General features: G+C 40.7%; 2 protein-coding genes and 1 long non-coding RNA gene across 8 annotated transcripts; 1 reads left to right on the top strand and 2 right to left on the bottom strand.

Annotated features, from left to right (window-relative positions):
* The first annotated feature begins 4,897 nt into the window (after positions 1-4,897).
* Positions 4,898-8,424, top strand: LOC121881096. Its single transcript, XR_006091699.1, has 3 exons — positions 4,898-4,979; positions 8,085-8,191; positions 8,333-8,424. It is a non-coding gene; the product is annotated as an uncharacterized LOC121881096 (long non-coding RNA).
* cpz (carboxypeptidase Z) lies at positions 5,857-13,595 on the bottom strand. 6 transcript variants are annotated; one of them, XM_042388659.1, is made up of 14 exons: positions 13,410-13,440; positions 12,849-12,881; positions 12,456-12,697; positions 12,186-12,250; positions 11,712-12,034; positions 11,412-11,627; positions 10,408-10,643; positions 8,700-8,861; positions 8,368-8,526; positions 8,079-8,214; positions 7,711-7,850; positions 7,310-7,409; positions 6,898-7,043; positions 5,857-6,768 (listed from the first exon to the last, which is right to left on the bottom strand). In XM_042388659.1, exons 4-14 carry the CDS (start codon positions 12,215-12,217, stop codon positions 6,565-6,567), a joined length of 1,854 nt encoding a protein of 617 aa, XP_042244593.1. In that variant the 5' UTR covers positions 12,218-12,250; positions 12,456-12,697; positions 12,849-12,881; positions 13,410-13,440; the 3' UTR covers positions 5,857-6,564. The 6 variants fall into 6 exon arrangements, with proteins under 6 accessions (XP_042244593.1, XP_042244579.1, XP_042244569.1 ...); XM_042388645.1 differs by having other exon boundaries at positions 12,199-12,250; XM_042388635.1 differs by lacking the exon at positions 12,456-12,697 and having other exon boundaries at positions 12,199-12,250; positions 13,410-13,595.
* A 241-nt stretch (positions 13,596-13,836) lies between these two features.
* On the bottom strand, positions 13,837-17,397 carry gpr78a (G protein-coupled receptor 78a). The gene is made up of 3 exons (XM_042388680.1): positions 16,551-17,397; positions 16,196-16,309; positions 13,837-15,203 (listed from the first exon to the last, which is right to left on the bottom strand). The coding sequence occupies exons 1-3, from the start codon at positions 17,222-17,224 to the stop codon at positions 14,960-14,962; spliced, it is 1,032 nt and encodes a 343-aa protein (XP_042244614.1). The 5' UTR covers positions 17,225-17,397; the 3' UTR covers positions 13,837-14,959.
* Between the last annotated feature and the right edge of the window lie 580 nt (positions 17,398-17,977).

The raw sequence follows: 17,977 nt of genomic DNA, 5'->3' as shown, positions 1-17,977 counted from the left end.
ACCATCTTAAGTAGTTCGGTAACATGAACTCTCCCATCTTTATCATCCAACCCACATGGCATGAATCCAGCATAAACATAAAAATATCCATCATGATTTAGTTGCAACAAGTTGATATTGTCGGGAAAAAAAATAAAAACCAGTGTCAGTAAAAGTTTTGCAGATACATTCATGAAGGACATTTCCTCATTATGTTGATAAAAAACTATAATCCAGGCAGCATTTCCTTAAAACAAATTTGCTGTTGTATATAAATGTAATTTTTTGGAGCCAGTTAAACAGTAGATACACGAAAAACAAAAGCAAACAACATAACAAAATGTGATTCCTTCTGAATCAATGCCTAATGCTCACCTAGCATTTACATGCGTGGCAGTAGCAACATTGCATTGAGAGATGGGTAAGAAAAGATATATAGTATGTAGGGTATGTAGGGACCATAGTATTGAAAGAGGCTGTCAGTTTAAAACATAAGCTTGCTCTTTAAAGCAACAATTAAAGTGCCACCACATATTTCAATTTGCAGCACAGCCATATGGTACTGTGAAGTTCTTTGTCCTTAGAGCTTTTTATGAAGCTATCTAATCTTCATCCGAGGTGCTCTATGTTCCCCATCTCTATCTTTATCTGTGGGCAGTACATATTAGTCTGTTCCACTGCATTCATCGCTCCGACCCTGTCTGTGTGGGTTTTTCTATGCAGTATGAATCCATTTGTCTCCACTGACGGAAAATAATTGCAAAGCAAACAAATCATCTCTGCCACATTGAGCAGGCCTCTACTCCTGGGGCATAACAGCTAGATAGCTACAGGAATGAAAGACAGACCGACAGAGAGAGAAAGGAGGGAGAGGAAAAGAGAAGGATGGAGGAAGTTCAGAGCAAAGTGGTTTTGCATTTGCATTATATATGCAGAGTGTTAAAAAGTGTTATGTTAGAGAAACTGATGCAGTCAGATTGAAAGTGACTACATGGTGCATTGGGGAGGCCAGAGAAAGAGAGAGAGAGAGAGAGAGAGAGAGAGAGAGAGAGAGAGGCAGAGACCTCAGTGGAAGTCTGCCAGATGGAAACTCACTCCAGGAACATAAGGAGGAGACATCTGGGAACACGCTGCCTTGGAAAGAAGATAATTATAGCAGGATTCAAAAATGGCGTTTTCAAAAAGAAAACATACAAATGCTACATAACTGTTCATGTTGTTCATTGTTGTATTAACAGCAGGGTTCACCGATGAGGAAATAAAAACACTTTGGAAATAGAACTGTTGCTTTTCTATGTATCAAAACTTATTTACCATTAAGTTAAGTTTTATTTATTTAGTAGGTCTCATTGAGGTCAGTCATGTGTATTAGAGATAGTAGAGAGAAACAAGTCCATGTGAAGGCTACAATCAGAAATAAGGCCCCAAACATCTGATGTTCTTGTTCTGTTGCTTACAGGAGGATATGTACTTCTTTTTCCTTCTAATGGGTTACAATTATAACTAGAATTTGCAATCCAGTCACTTTCAAACTTCTCTATCAGACTGACATATGCTTTGATTGCTGAGAAGATGTTTAACTATACTGAATTCCAACTAACAACCCTGAAATTCCTTTCATTTAAGAATAAAATAAAACTCACAAAAAGTCCAAATTCACTGCTGTATTTGTAACACTTTTGGTTTTTCTGCAGGCGTCAAGGAAACTATGGGCTCCAAAAAGTTTTCTAAGGTGCATAGATAACAGAGACATGATGCTAAACTGACAGATGGGACTCCACATTTTCAGTGAAACAATAAAGATTTTTGTCTTTAGAAGACTTTATATCACAGTGACCGCTGCGTGTTTATCAAAACCATTCTGTGAAAACACTACCGCACATCCCTCGGGAAAACTTTGCCTTCCACTCTGCCCAAAGTTATGTTCACATTAATGTACAAGAAAAGTCGGCCATTGTGACAAACTTCTTGCTGGCTCTAGTCCTGCCTGCACCGTCTCTGCCAAAAACAGTACCGTGCATGTGACTGTGCAGCGAGCAGTCTAAAGTGGGAGTATTACCTCTTGATAAAATTGGGTCAGTCTTGCGAGATCCGACATTACTCAATGTCAGAACTTCAACCTCTATAACAATATCATGAAGGCATACAGACAGCATACAAAAAATGCATGGTTTATATGTGTTATAAAATGCTGTGTTGTAACAAATCATAAGCAGCAGCAGTTTGAATGGACATTATTTGACTGAGTACAGGTGGGCCTAAATTAATAAGCAGTTGCACACAACCCACCACTGTCATTAAGTTTTATTTTGGTTGTCTCTGCTACTAGAAGTATGCAATAGTGCACCCTAATAGAGAAAAGGTCTCCATTGTAATTAGTAATTAAAATCACTGTGTTGTGTGCATGCAATACCTTGCTCTGGAGTTTGGTAGTTAGGAACAGGTACTGTAGAAACAGACGTATCCACGGCTGCATGTTCCGCATGTGTGTATTCAGACTTCCACTCCCCTAAGAAAATGTAAAAAGGTTTTAGATTAGCAGTAAAACTGTGTGTTTCTACTTTATATCAAGGGACAAATCAAAACTTCTCTATTTGACATATCTGATATGCTTTGATTGCTGAGCAGACATTCAACTATACTGTGTGTTTCTACTTTATATCAAATGACAAATCAGAAGATTACAAAGAGACCTTAAACACTTCCAGCATGACGTTTCATAGCATTGTTGTTCAAACAGCAAAGTCTCTCACAGTTTGGTTTTCATACTGATGTACTAATACAAGATCCACAGGGACACTACAGTGGCTTGAGTCTAGTATGAACCTTTCAATCATTACACAGCTAGTTTACACCCAGCATTGCAGGACGTATTTGGAACTTTATGACCTCCAATATGGAACTTAAATTAATACTCTTAAAACTTAATTTAATATCTGACAATTATTGCTATGGCTTTTACTGTTGCATTCAATTTAATTCACTATACATGGTCCTATAATGAGGATACTTCCCCACCTACTGCAGGCTCATCGTTTTAAAACCTGCTCTCTTACATCTCACCAGTCAATAATGACTTCAGCTTCCTTGTCAACTGCATAAATTGCACCATATAGTATTACTGTCTAGGCCTCCATCTAGTGCGGCTAATTATGGGATAGATTATGGATATGAATTGTGCTCTGGCTTAATACACTTGCATACATCAGTTCAAACACAGGTCAGCGTGCTTTAGAAGCAGATAGCAGATGGACTGTGAGGTTAGCAGAGGTTGCACGCGATCCAGTCCACAGCAGATATTATTGATAGACTGCTGTGCATCCTCTGCTCCAGCTGTGACAATTGGGTAAGCTGTAGTATGCAGGTGGTGCAGATGGATTATGCTGGATAGACCTAAATAAACAGACGCTATGCAGACTACAGTGCAATGATGGATTAATGCTAGATCATGATTTTAAATATATTTGTAGTTGTAAGCGTGGTCACTTATTTGCATGTTTTATAATTTGGTCTGTACAAAGTGTCCCTAATGCCGTATGTGCATGGATTGACTCAGGTATTTGGTGCAATTGCTCGGCCCAGGCAAACCTATAACAGGATTTAGGAATGTAGCAAGAGACCGCTCATTTAATCGCTTAAATTATTGCTAGTAAGGGGGATTAAAGGGTCAGTTCAACCAAACCACAAAAAGACATTTTCCCATGCAGACAGTTTTGGTTGTATTTGCTCGAGTTTACCAGTCTCTGAGACTTCTGTTGCCAGTCCAACATAATAAAGGTGAATGGAATTCTGTGTGAGCTGCTCAAAGCACTTAAAAAAAAAAAAACACTTTAAAAATTCATTGGCAACATCACTTTCTAGAAACTGTATCCTTGTTACTCTGGATTATCCACAGACTTTGCTATTATTTGTTTGGTAGATATAGTTACAGTGAAAACAGTTGATAGTGAGGTGAGATAATATGTTTTTTATTTTGTTTTGGAGGGGTTTCTTTTGCAATGAATCACCAAGTTCCTAATTTTATGGCAGAGAGCTGCTCAGCTTGGGTCCCAATTACCATTTTGATGGCCAGAAACGAGGGAATTAAGTTGCAAACATTTAAAACATTTTGTAAGCTTATCTACAACACAGAAACACATGACACCTTTTTGGTCAGCAATGACTGAAAAGAGTGTAAATGTATTGTAGTAGCACTGTTCCACAAACTCATAAATTCTTGCCACATAGCTGCACAATCATTTGTAATTAAATTAAACTTCATATTTTTCATCTGAAACATACAAATTGTCACCCTAGACGTGATTGGACGCAAGTAAGCAAAACCATGTAGAAAACCTTAAAATTCAAAGGGTTGTTAGAGTAAGACTTCTGTGAAAACATGTTGGCCTGTTGCGAGGATCACTGCCATGAAATTGACCTTAAAATTTCCTTAATGGACCTTTTCTCACTGTGCACACAGGTGTAACTAATCACACTCTTGTAATGGTTGTGTGCCAGTTCCAGGGTCCAGGTATTTAACACGCTGACTCATTGGCATAACTTACTGGCACAGAAATGAAACTGAGCCACCATTAACGCTATTAGTTACACCTTTGCCTTTCCTAATATGAAAGATGAGCTGCTGTGAAAAAGCTGTATTGGTTATCACTGTTGTGTGTATGATTTTACATCAATTGATTCAACGAAGGTAGAGAAGAAGTTGACCAGCAGGTATATAAGCAAAATGTGAGACAACTGCAAAATAGTGATTCACACATATGTGCTGCTACAAGTTTGTAAGACACCTGCAAAATTACGTTGAATGAGTATAAAGTGAAGGCCAATGCTCACTCTACATAACATTTCTCAAAACATCAACTTACAGCTCCTGGTTGCGCACTGGAAACACTGGTTTTGCTTATCGGTAGCGTTTGGTCCCGTGAAGGCCTCCTGGTCCTGTGGTCTGTCCTAACTAACCAGGTGTAGCTGGCACTCATTTTGAATGGCAGACATGATGACAGGTGAATAGCTAAGTGGTAAGAGATAGACAGCTGTCCCACTGCTCTAAGAAAATAGGCCTGCTAAAGTTTGATAGACTGTCAGACTGCTTTTATAATTTTTACTTGTGTGACAGAGTGACGTTAGTCTACCTTAGAGTCGATAACTGATGGATGTGTGTCAGTCATCTGTCTAATGTTAGCTGGCACTCTGCTTGCGTTTGGTTCCTCAAACACAAAAGCTAAATTTGGCCCTCTTCTTCCGTTACAAAAGTTTGTTGAGCCGTTAACTTCAGTTACAGTAATTTAAGAGCAACTTTCTCCCTTGTTAGTCTGTTAGCAAAACAACTCCGTTGTTAAGAAAAAACAACTGACAATCACACCGGTCATCCATTAAAGGCGCAAGGATACAAGTCGCCTGTGCACTATTTCATAAAAAGAAAAAAGTGTTCTTCCGCAAGATGGCTGCGAAAATATTAAAAATATAAGAGAGGCTAGCAGCAGCAACTACCTTTCCAATGACTTTAAAGAAGTATACCGACCTTTCACCTGAGATTTAAGTCTTGCATAGACTGTAAAATCAACTTTTAGTAAGCAAACCCATCCTCACTGGTGGCGTGTGTGAAAAAGACATGTATAAGTTAGTGAATGTGTTTATGAAGAAATAGGCCTTTATAAATTCCCAAATGACTGAAGGGTACAAATTCCCTTTATTATATATTACTGAGATTCATCACTGACTTTAATGAAGTTGGCATACTGTCTGCTATTACATGTTCTCTGGTGTCCTCTGGTGATCAAAGGCCACAACAGCATCTCAAGATGTAAAACAAGTAGGGTTTATTTTCATCTCTAAAAATATTACTTAAACATTTCAAGAAATAAAAAATGGACGAAGATATGCCAGAAATATTTAATATTTATTTCCTCATACTTGTGAAAAACAAAACAAAGCAAGAATTTCTACTGTCTACAATTGGCACAGTAATGCTGCTAATCCAAGCTTAAATGTGGTGCTCAATATGAGATGCTGTTACATGTCCAGAACTTTTTGACGGTATCACTTGTGCTTTATATAATGTAGGAAATGTGGATAAAACAGATAAGGAAATCACATTGTAAAGACAAAAATAGTCAAATCTGCATTCATTTCGTTACCCAACTCATTTTTTAAAGTGTGCACAAAGACATTTTATGCAGCTGCCGTCACACGTGAAATTGTCATCTGTAATCACAATATTCAAATAAGTGCATGCCTTTAGTTTTGACTGTGAACAACTTTTAAAACAACAAGGCACCCATAACTCATCCACTTTCCAGTTTTCCCAGATTTTTTTTTTTTTTTTTTAACTTAAAACAGGTCAAATGCAGCTGCAAAGCAATATTGGCCAAAAACTCCACTTACAGGCTGGAATTAAATGTGTTGCCCGGGGGAAATAAAGCCTATTCACATCTGCACTGAAACCTATTTAGGTACTGTGGATTTCAGTGTCACAGCTCCTGCTACAAAGTGCAGGTCTGATAGCACCAGTGGAACTGGATGCAGGACCGTCATCACCAATCTCCCTCTGCAGTGGTATGACGGGATCTTTATTGTCCTCAAATGCGTCTAGACAGTTCGCAACAGCCAATTTGGAGGTGAGATACCAGACTGGGAGAAGTAGTTCCACCACCACGGTTTCTCCTCCCGCTCTATCCCTCCCTCACTGACGACTGGATCACCGTAGCGCTCAAACTGGTTGTAGGGGTCGAAACGATCCCATGTGTCTATTGTGGGGAAGAGGTGGTCATCAAAATCGGGCTCCACGGGAACCTGAATGCAGGAAGAGGGTGAAGGTGGAGAGTAGAGACGATGAATTAATGACCGGACCTGGCCTTGAAGTAAGATTTTAAAAAATACGCCACATTTGTTGAAAAGGATCGTGAAGAAAAATTTCCAAACCCTCTCCAATTCAAAGTCGACACGTCCAGCCCTGTTCATGTGGTAAGGCAGATGAACCCTCTTGCTGACCCTGGAGTAACCTTTGGCTGTGGCTGTCAGGATGTGAGTGCCAGGGTTCAGCAGCCGCCAGTAGTCTCCATCTTCAGCTGGAGGGAGAACAGAGAAAGGGGAACAGAGTGATGATGTAAACATGCCAGACAGGCAGTCGAACAAATCAAAGAAAGGGAAGGAATAGCAAAAGGCAACAATATATATATATGTATATGCCCAGAGCTACATCATAACACCAAATTCCTGAAGGCTACAGTGAACAGCAATACAATTTTAACTCATCTATCAGACATTAAATCAAGCAGATAAAAAAATCTTTCAAGTCAAGGCAATTGGAGAATATTTGATCTGTGTGATTTACCTGTGGTGACATCTCTTCTAGTCCCCCTAACAGAGACGGTGGCACCTTTTATCCCATTGCCATCAACATCTTTAACTACTCCCTTTATCCCTCGATGGACCTGTTCAGGGAGCACAGTGACAAGCCGTATTATTTCCCTGTCTACCTACATGCACTGGCTACAGTTCCCTTGACAGCTACCTACTTATTATTAATATCGGTTTTATCATTTCTGTCAAGTCTTGTCCTTGAAACCTGCTCGCTACAAGTGTTCTATCCATAAATTTGTCTTCCGAAGTGACTTTAATTCAACACTTTCATTGTCAGTTATTCACCCTTCTGTTAGCAGCTGAAATGAATACAGCACTGTTAAAATATCAAACAGGTCATTTTTCACAATTAGGAGAATACCAGACACGTACAGACTCTAGAAAGGTGAGCAAAGCCTCCTTGTTATTCTTCCATTCAGGGTAAAGCTCAGACTCTGACGGGAATTTGTCACAGCCGAGCTCCACGGTGATCTCCAGACAGTTAGTGTGCAAGTAGTTGAAGTCTGACATACCTGCGAAGGAAAAACGTATATATATATTATATATATAATATATATGAGACGTGTAAAAGTAAATAAGGTTAAAAAAAAACTTCCATACTGTAATTACATTTAAAAACTAACAAGACCCATGGGTGTAGCTTTATTTGCAATGTTAATCCAGGTACCTATCCAAACCATCAGTGTTTGGATTTCTATAATGTCTCATTGTATGAGTAGTTTGAAAGTGTTTTATCTCACCACCAGCAAAACTGTACCACAGAGCCCCATTGATGATGCCCCTGGTTCGGTAAAAGGAGGCTCCACACCGCTCTGTGTCATTGTTTGACATGGTAGCGTGAGCGTCTGCATAGGTACGAGCCAGCTGCTTTAAGACCTGAGCATGGGAAGATTTTTGAGTTGGGCGAATTGTGAGTGAGGGGAATGTCAGTTCACCTGTTACAGTACATACTGTATCTGTATATCTGTCCTTTTGTTGAACCAAAATATTTCAGCAACCTGTATGTCCACCTCTGTCCTCCATCCTTACTTGTTCATCTGGAGTGGGTGAGAACATCCTCTCCTCGTGCGGGTGTCTAGAAAAGTCAAAGGGATAGGAGACCACCAGCTCCCCTCCATGGAGGCTGGCAGACTGAACGAAAGGCAGTGACCTGATCCACTTCATCACTGCATAGGTCTCTGGTGCCACCTACAGCCCAAAACAAGGTAATGAGTGTGGGTTTCTAGAGGCCCTATATCATCTTCTTCCTACTCTTGGCCCAAATGTTGTCATGTTGTCATGTTTTAGCAAAAATATCATGCTCTTGGGATGTACTGTGTATCTAGTGCAGATAAGGTAATTAATAACTAACGTCCTTTTACCTTCCCGAACCAGTAGGCGTCAGGGATTGGGATGTGGTCAATGCGGTAGTGCCTGCTGCGGCGGTTCCGGTAGAAGACGGAGGTGAGGTCAGGAAAGTTGCGGTTTAGGTCGATGTTCTGGGCATTTGTCCGACCATTGGTCCAACCATTCAACAAGTGACCCTGAAATATTTAGGTTCAAACAACTAGGATCATCAGAAAGTCTTAAATTGTGTGGATTGATGATGACAATGAGGATGATGTGTAGACATAAGTAGGAGCAGTGGTTAAGTGAAGGAAATACTGAGCAAATGATATGAATATTAGTCAGGAGCACAAGAAGGAGCATGTTAGACTATATTAGTTAATTCTATTGTTAACATGTAGACAAGACCATATATCCGCCAGGAGAAAAAACAGCGAATGGAGTGAAGAGGAAACCATTGTTAATTATAACTTTAACATTATAATAATACATAAAATTATCAGTTTATTAGTGCATTCAAAGGGTAGATTTTCTGCTAACATTAGTTTGGTCAACATTATCTCTTTGACATTTGATAGTACAAAAGGCACAGTGTGCTGTACAATTTCATTAATGCCTGAACCATTTATGTAATACAACCCAGGAAGTTCAGTTTAGTTGTGTAATATGACAAAATTATACCACAGATTATATTTTAGACTGCACAATGCATACATGGACAATGATGATCTTCATACACATGGTCAGTCCATAGCCTATATGCATGCAGAGCTTGGCAGACACACAGTAATAAGGCTTTAGGCATTAGTGAATAAATATACAACTTTTGACCAAAGGCTGTATCAGTATTGTTATGATGAGCATTAAAAGGTTCAAGAGATGCCGCTGTAGAAGTCCCACTTTCTCATACAGATTACATTTCTGACAGATTATTGGTCTCAGTTGTTTGGAAATTGTACAAAATTATAATATAAAATGAAACAGAGCGGGGACACTTCTACAATTGCAAAAGTATAATGAAGTGATGATTAGTGTTGAATTCTCTGGTTAGTAAAAGTAGAGTGGACAGAGTGGTTTTCCCACTGCCAGCTATGGTTATATATAAATGAATATTTTTAGGTTTTAAATATTTATTTTGCATATGTACAGGCTCATTAAGATGTCCAAAAATGTTTTATGGTTGACTCAAATTTTGGCTGATTACTCTATCTGGTAGTGGAAGTGACCTGGACTAGTAAGATGATGTGGAAAGACAAGCAAGTAGGAGGTGGAAGGCTTGAGCACTTGGATTGCTTTCCTGAACCACTGATTACTGCTTGTTTTCTTTTGTAAATGACTATATTCATAACATAATTATTAAATTACCTATGTAATAATTATATCACATCAAGAGTACTGCACCAGTTACTAATGACATGCAGTACAATCTGCAGATATTATCCCTGATAGTCATAGTTTCTGAATCAGATCTTTATCTTTCAGCATGGTAAAAGCTAGCTGCTATATTTCAAAATGGTCATCATCTATGTTTACAAAACGTATTAGTACTTGGCATAAAGTTGCTCCATGCTGTACCATTTCACAAACATACAGCTTTAAAAACTTAAAAAAAGATATTAGAAAATCTCAAACTTCTTCAGATCAGCACCTCATTCCTCCCCCTCCACAGCGGACAGACAGTGGATAGTGGATTGAGAATGGATAATGGTGGTTTGTCTTTTTTGTACTGTTAACAATATTTACTTCGTGGTTGCTGAGCTCCGGGTCATTGTTATCCTCTACCTCTGAGGCAGCCAACTCATAGCCATCCGGGTTCATGGAGGCCAGAATATGGATGCGGGTGGTGTTGATGATGGTCTGAATTCGATGGTTCCCCAGCATGTACTCTGAGCACAGGTACTGGCTCAGGTAGATGAGCAGCTGGCGGCCCAGCACCTCGTTGCCATGCATGTTTCCCACTAGCTTGATCTCTGGCTCCACTAGGGTTTACAGACAGACACAAATATCATTAAAGCAGCATTATTTGATTTTTTAGTAACTAAGGCGCAGAAACAAACATTGACATATTATCACTTTATAAAGCTGTGGCAAAAGTGTTAGCAAACAATCACCTAACTCCACAGAAAAATATCTGGCTCTTCGGCTGCTAAATGCTACATTTCTTCACCAGGTAGTTGCTACCTGTGTCTTTTGGCTGTTTGGTGCTGGGTAGGTACCTGACAGTGGGTTTATCAGAGCTTTTTCAATGAAAATAGCTGCCTGCTGTGGCTGGAAATGAGGTTGAGGAAAGCAGTTAGTGTGAAACAATCAATAAAGTTGTGGCCATAAAAACAAAACATGAAGCTGAAAGATACTAAAAGGCTCTATAGAGGGTTTGTCACTACAAGAATATTATTGTTGTATTGTGCATAAGATGCCTATCAGTGTTACTATGGATGCTGGCGTTTGCAACTTGAATTTGGACTTTGTCTATGTGATCATGGTGCCTGGTGAAACTATGTGGTCACGGTAGTGATCATATTGAAAGAAAAATGAAAATGCACAACATCGTTTTAAGGTAGGGATTTTGAAATAAGAGAGCAGAAATGATGAACAGCAGAGACAGATAGATGCAGAATTAAGAGAAAAATATTACAAACAGAACATGAGTAAGAGGAATCAACAAAAAAAAAAGTAAACACAAAGCTGTAGATACCACAGTACTAACATTAACATGCAGCTTATTTACACAGCAGATCCTTACTCACATAGCTCATGTTGTCCAGGATTGTTGGTGAACTCGATTACCAGTAAATCTCTGCCTTCAGTGCTGCGTCCGATGCTGTAAACGTGAGATATATGGGAGCACTTGGCTGCTGTTCTCTTCAGTACGCTGTACATCTGAGCGTTGGTGGCGTAGGTGAACTGGATGATGGTGCTGGGTTCTTCAGGAGAGAGGCTGGACAATGCTAGCTCCTGTCTGGCTGGAGGAGGGATACCAGGATTTAGGGAAGTGTTTCAAAGAGCGCTAGGTTTGCATCGGTCCAGTAAAACAGCTTGATCTTTACCTTTCAGCCCTGCTAGTGGGTCATAGCAGCCCTCTTGGTCGCTAGCAAAGAAGCGGTCACAGTCAAGGAAGTAGGGCCAGGCCATATCGATGGCCTCAAAGGCATGGATGCAGTCCTTTCGCAGGGCCTCGCATGTGCTGCGGCAGGGCCTGATCATCTTGTCGTCCTGGCAGGGCGAGGCGAGCACAGAGCAGCCCACGAGACGTATTTCAGGGGAGCACTCCCCGTTGAGTAGGCCATGGATGACGCTCAGGAGGAGGTATTCTGCCCCTGATTCAGCTTCCATACGACTCCGATGGCCAATGATGTTGGGGAATATTGTTCTGGAGCAGCAGTGTTTTAAAAGCAGGGTTTAAACATGAAGACCTACAATAAGCTGTCAAGAGCTTATTGAGGAATTTGAATTTAAAACAAAGACACAAACTGGTTTAAAAGAAGTATTTAGCTGATTGCCTTGTCCACATTAGTACCAACCTCTGAGACCCACCTAGAGTATTCCATATCATTACAGTAGCCCAGGTTCATCTCTGTGCAGGTAGCTGTGGGGAGAGGGAAGAGGTAGGAAAAAAGCTGAAAAGTTAAATAAGTGAGTAAAACAAAACTTCTTTGTGGTTTGTCTAGAAGAGGTTTTGGATCTCAGGTCAGCATTAGGCTTGTGCACAAAGATCTGTATCTCTCACATATTTAGCTTCTTCCTTATTATGATCTCATAGAAAAACTACCAAGAGACCTGATGTAGCACACCTGGTGTTTCAAAATGGAAAAGTACAGGATGGTATTTTTGAAGCTCCATAAATCCTGCAGCCCTGCAGAATTAGCTGGAGTGCAGCAGCTGCCTTTCTGCCTATCTGGAGAGGAGGCCTGTTGCATCTTGCAGTAGCACTTGGTATTTCAGTTTCCTAGCCCCGAAGGTCAGGCCATGGCTTGAAAATTCAACTGAGCAAGTTGAACAGCCAGGTCCTGAGATAACAGTGGACAGCCGGGCCCTGAGATAACAGCATGGATACCTTTGACACCATTTAGACAGCTAGTGTAACTTTCTGTACCTGTGAGTCTGTTACTGTGTCATCATCACAGGTATGATTTATAATTGCAGGCACTTAAAATTGCACACAGTGAAATCAATCAGTCACCTACGTTTTTCTTCAAAGACGGTGTTGCTGCATCTTCCTGTGAGGAAAAAAACAAGCCAGACAACAGAGATAAAGAGGCATGAAAACAGCAGTGGGTCACAGATAAAAACGCTAGGAGGCGACATCTTCAAAAGCAGCGAGAGCCCAAAGCAGGGGACTCTACTTTCTGTTATCACCGGTTATGGCAGATGATTTTAAGAAAAATAACAGATGTCCTTCAACATGATGTCATTGTCAGTTTTCTTGATATAGACTTATAGATAAACTCCAACTAGATATTAAGCAATAAAGCTTCCACACACTGGAGGATGTAGACTTAAATGCAAAAACACGTGGCTGATAAGCATGATAATCGATTATTTTAAGGTACAACATTTAAATCAGAGGCGCTCTTAATATATGATTATGATAAGTGTTGTCTGCAGGTCTGCACATGGGCTCTATCAGCTGTTTCTTGGTCATTCGTACGTGTCGTATCGCCATAGACTCTGTCTTTAGCTTCGTATGGCAGGCTACACACATTCACTGTACATGATTCAGTTGTTTAAAGTTTAAGTGTCCTTACCCAACAACTCGTCTCCTGGGTGACAAGTCTGCTGCGGAGCGCACCAACAACTTTTCGTCAACGAAAGAAACAGCACCAAAAGTCCTAAATGCATGTTTTTAGCGCAGTAGGCTGCTTGGCAACGGCAGTGCGTGATGTGGCAGTGAGTGTTTGAAGCTGCAACTTTTTCCGTTCTCTAGGCTGGATGATAATTACCACCCACAGCACGGAAACCTCCTTCCTTTGTCTGCGCCGAGCATCCCTGACCTGAAAAACACTGCGGCGCGCCGGGATTATGGCTAACTGCCGTGCGCAAAGGGCGAGCACCGATCATATTTCACTGCACAGAGATGTGTGTCTGTGTGTGTGTGTGTGTGTGTGTGTGTGTGTGTGTGTTGGGGGGGAGGGTGGGGGACACGAGGAAGAAACGTGGATTGTGGGGGTGGGACTGAGAGAAATTCATGTCTGTATTGTTTGACATAATAGGGCTTCTGAGCCTGTTCGCCAATAAATGCAAAAATACGGTAGATCTCTGCACCCTCCGTCTGTGAAAAATCATCAACCTTCATGTCCTCGTTGCTGCATTGTTATAATACTCATATATATATATATCATTAGGCTGTTGCGAAGATTTATAATGTGTCCTTAGCTGTGGTTCCCAGCCTGGGGTCACGACCCTCCAAAAGTCTAAAGGGTCATAAGATGATTAAAGCAATAAGGAAGAAAAGAATCTTATGCAGAAAATGGTTTTATTCTGATTTTTGTTATATTTTTTGTGAAATCCTGCATACATTCATCTCCTCAGGCATCCTTCAATTGAGACAAATCTGAGAAAAAATATTTGAAATGCACATACCCCATGTTCACATTAAGGTCATAACGTGTAATCAGGGATCCAAGACAAAAAGGTTGGGAACCACAGGTCTTTAACTGCTAGGTAAATTACCTAACAGTAACACAATATTCCCACAATCTAATTATGACTTGCCGTTTGTACTTATATAGTGGAGTCATATTGCGTTTGTGGCAGTGGAGTTTATTCTTTAATCTGTGTTTTTGCTGTGGTATAATATCTTCACACATACTGACACTTCACTTTTTACACTCTATGTGTTAAAAAAGTCATTAACACAAACTTTAATATTAGCTTCAAAATATGTCATCAGACTTACATTACAGACATGAAGAACACCTCCTCACAAAGTCAATGTTACTTCAAATATACATCTACAGTGATGATAGTAATAAATATTGTGTGGTGGATTTCATGTGGAGTTATCCTTGGCAATGCCTCAGCAGACAAACTGACGAGCCCTCTGGAAACAACAGAGTCTGAAAAGGCCTTTAGCACTCATCAGAGGCCAGTGTGTTCAGATTTATTGTTATGTGTCCTTCGCAGTCCTCCCAGTGGACAGCACTGTGGCTGAAAGAGTCATGTGGTCCAGCCCTCTATTAAAGTGTCCTTGAGCAAGGCACTGACTCCCTTCCATCTACAGGGCTGCTTCTGACCTCTGACCTTTCTGCAGAAGGGATGCAGGTGTTGCGTAATTTAAAATAGTTGTGCATTGAGCTCAGGCTATTCTGGCAACACAGTGGTCCTCTGTGGTGTCCAATGTGCTGCTTGTGCTGTGGACAGACAGTGAGTACTGATTCTGTTTCATAACCCGACTGATGACACTAACCAGGACCTTCCTGTACTGCTGCCGCAGCAGACAGTAGACAAACGGGTCACTGGAAGCCTTGGCATAGCACAGACATTTGGTGGCAATGCCCCAGTACCGGGGGATGTGCACGGAGGGCAACAACTCCACCAACCTGCAGGAGGAACAGCAAAAGAAGTTAATTTCCATTCCTACGGAAGCCTATTTCTGTCACCAGCTTGTAATTATGAGAAACTCATAATTTTTTTTCTTTCAAATGGCACACATTGTCTTAGCCATTATGTTTGTGTGTTGCAATTTTTACTAGCAGTAAAATATTTTAAACCAATCCTATATACGTTTTAGCATGTTACTTTAAATGCAAATGTGTTTCATTCATGTGTTAGCGCCTGGTGGACACAATAATACACTTGTATGCAAACTGTTGCAAAATCCCTGCACAAATGTTGCCCAGGTTCACATTATAATGTTGTTACAGAGGTTTTGAGGCTGTGTTGTTTTATTGTAAAAAACATTATGACAGTGCAGTAACTAAAAACATGGCCTGAAAAAATCATCTCAAATTGATCTAAAACCTCTCGATGCTCTTTATTTGAGACACAGATAAATAAGACAGAACTAAAACCTTTTTTTTTTTTAATTACGTTTTACTTTTATTATTTTATTGTGTTGAGCTTACTTTATATTTATTGTGCATGGGTTTTGAATGGCTTTGTTTGTTTGTTTTGCTTTGTTTTTATTTTATCCTGCATTTTATGTAAGCTTTTTGTGTCTCATCGCTTTGTGAAGCACTTTGTAACTATTGTTTTGAAAAGTGCTATACAAATAAAGTTATTATTATTATTAGTTACTATAACTAGAAACGTCTGGTAGTGTTTCACGTCTGTTGTATTTGAATATAGTGCATGGTATTGAGTCCAGTCCCTGTAAATAAGATGTTAATATTCTTCGATGTGTAAAAGGGATTAGGTCAATATAAATCTATTATTGTATCATAGACTCATTTATCATATATCAACAGGAAATGTTATATAGTTTGATTTTCCATTATTGTAAAAGCATCACGAGACAGACAAGTCACACCAGTTTGCACAATGCCTTTCATTAAAAAGAAAGATAACTACAGCTATTAGATCAGGCTCGTACCTTGTTATAACATAGGGTGAAAAGCAGAGGAGGAAGGAACCGATGAAGATGCAAATCTTTTTAGTGGCTCGCTGCCTCCTCTTCTTCTGTTCCGATAGACACCTCTCCTTCACACTGACAGACAGACACACAGAGACAGAGTGACTAATTCATATCTGACATGATAAATAAACATGACAACTAATATATGAATCATTTAAATAATCAGTGTTATAAAATTCATTTTGAACAGAATCTCAATAAGTCAAGAATTTCATTTAGCTTGAAAAACAGGTCAAACTGCAACCGAAACATCTCAGACTTTTGAGACTTAAATAGCTCAAAGGTTCCAAGTTTTATGTGCAGTATACTCTACCTGGGGTGAATATCAACTAGCAGAAGCAGAGTCTGCACTGTGATGACATCTATCCTCTTGCAGTGGGACTTGGCCACCCTCAAAACTTTGAGGTACGCGAAGCACAGGACGAGGAGGCAGAGCGCAAAGCTGCTGCAGTGGAACAGCGCTGTGAAGGTCGCATAGGCGGCCAGCTGCGTCCTCTCCTCCCCGGCCAGGTGCACGGTACATGTGGCATAGGTGTGACTGTAACCTCCCCAGTCCATCAGCAGCTGAGTCAGAGAGAAGGTGAGAGACTGCAGCCAGGAGTACCCCACGATCAGAAAAGCATCCCTGTAGCGCATCTTGCTGGAGTAGTTGAGGGGAAACACCACCGCTATCCACCTGTCCATGCTCAGCGCGGCCATGCTCAGCATGGTGTTAATGGTGAGGAAAGTCTCGGCAAAACTGACGGCTTGACAGAACAAGTCCCCGAAGGGCTTTGTGCGTTTGGTTACCCCGAGAAAAGTGGCGGGCATGTTGATGAGAGAGAGGAGGATGTTGGAGAAGGAGAGGTTTAGGACGAAGATTCCGGGCACATGGGACCTTAAGTCGGCGCTCTGGGTGAAACATAACAGCACTGACAAGTTTGTCAACAACGAGACAACAGCTATCACCACGATGGACACTTCCAGTAGGAACTCCGGGATGCTCATCTCTTGAGGCTCGGCTTTATCAGCAGCTGTAGGAAGGATGCTGTGGCGAGTCCGCCATGGTCTCTGGTCGTGCCTTCCACCAGCTGTGACTGATGGTCGTATTCCCAGCGCACATGCCAGAAGCGCTCTGGTGAGCACGAGACACGCGGAGAGAGCTGTCCAGTGTGCTGAAATGCCTCAACAAGTCTTCCTGAAACTGTCAATGCCTGTCAGTGGCATGAGCAGCGTTTGAACCCCATTATATGTCACTTAAACTTCCCAGCTATTAAATTAGTGTTGATCCTCCCACCGCCTCCAGTGTATAATCACAGTTGTTTAGTCCAAAGTGAAAAGCTGTGGAAATGGTGACTTCAGGTTATCAACTGCTCTCTCTATGTTTACTCTCGGTCATGCGCACTATCCAGCGCCTCCCTTCTCGCTGGCAATGCCGTGCGCCCCGCACGTGCAGTGGTTAGCTGGCTCATGTGACGCTTTAACAATATTCATGCAAGCAGGAGTTGATATCAAAGATGGGGATGTGATGGTGTTTGCACAGAAATTTCAGGGGTTTTTTTTTAAACTAAAAATGACACTTTGTTTTTGCATAAAACTCCTGAGTGATAGCTGTGAAAATATGACATTGCTTAAGATTTGATAAATATGTTTTTGTCATGTGTCTGTGTGCATGTGCGTGTTTAAAGAGTGACTTTTTGTATCCTTTCTTTGACATACAGTTTATATTGCCTTTAAAAACCTTCCATTGGTTCAACATGA

Source organism: Thunnus maccoyii, chromosome 2 (genome assembly GCF_910596095.1).
Source record: "Thunnus maccoyii chromosome 2, fThuMac1.1, whole genome shotgun sequence".
Lineage (NCBI taxonomy): Eukaryota > Metazoa > Chordata > Actinopteri > Scombriformes > Scombridae > Thunnus > Thunnus maccoyii.
Note: the sequence above shows the minus strand (reverse complement) of the source record. Positions and strands in the feature narration are given on the sequence as shown.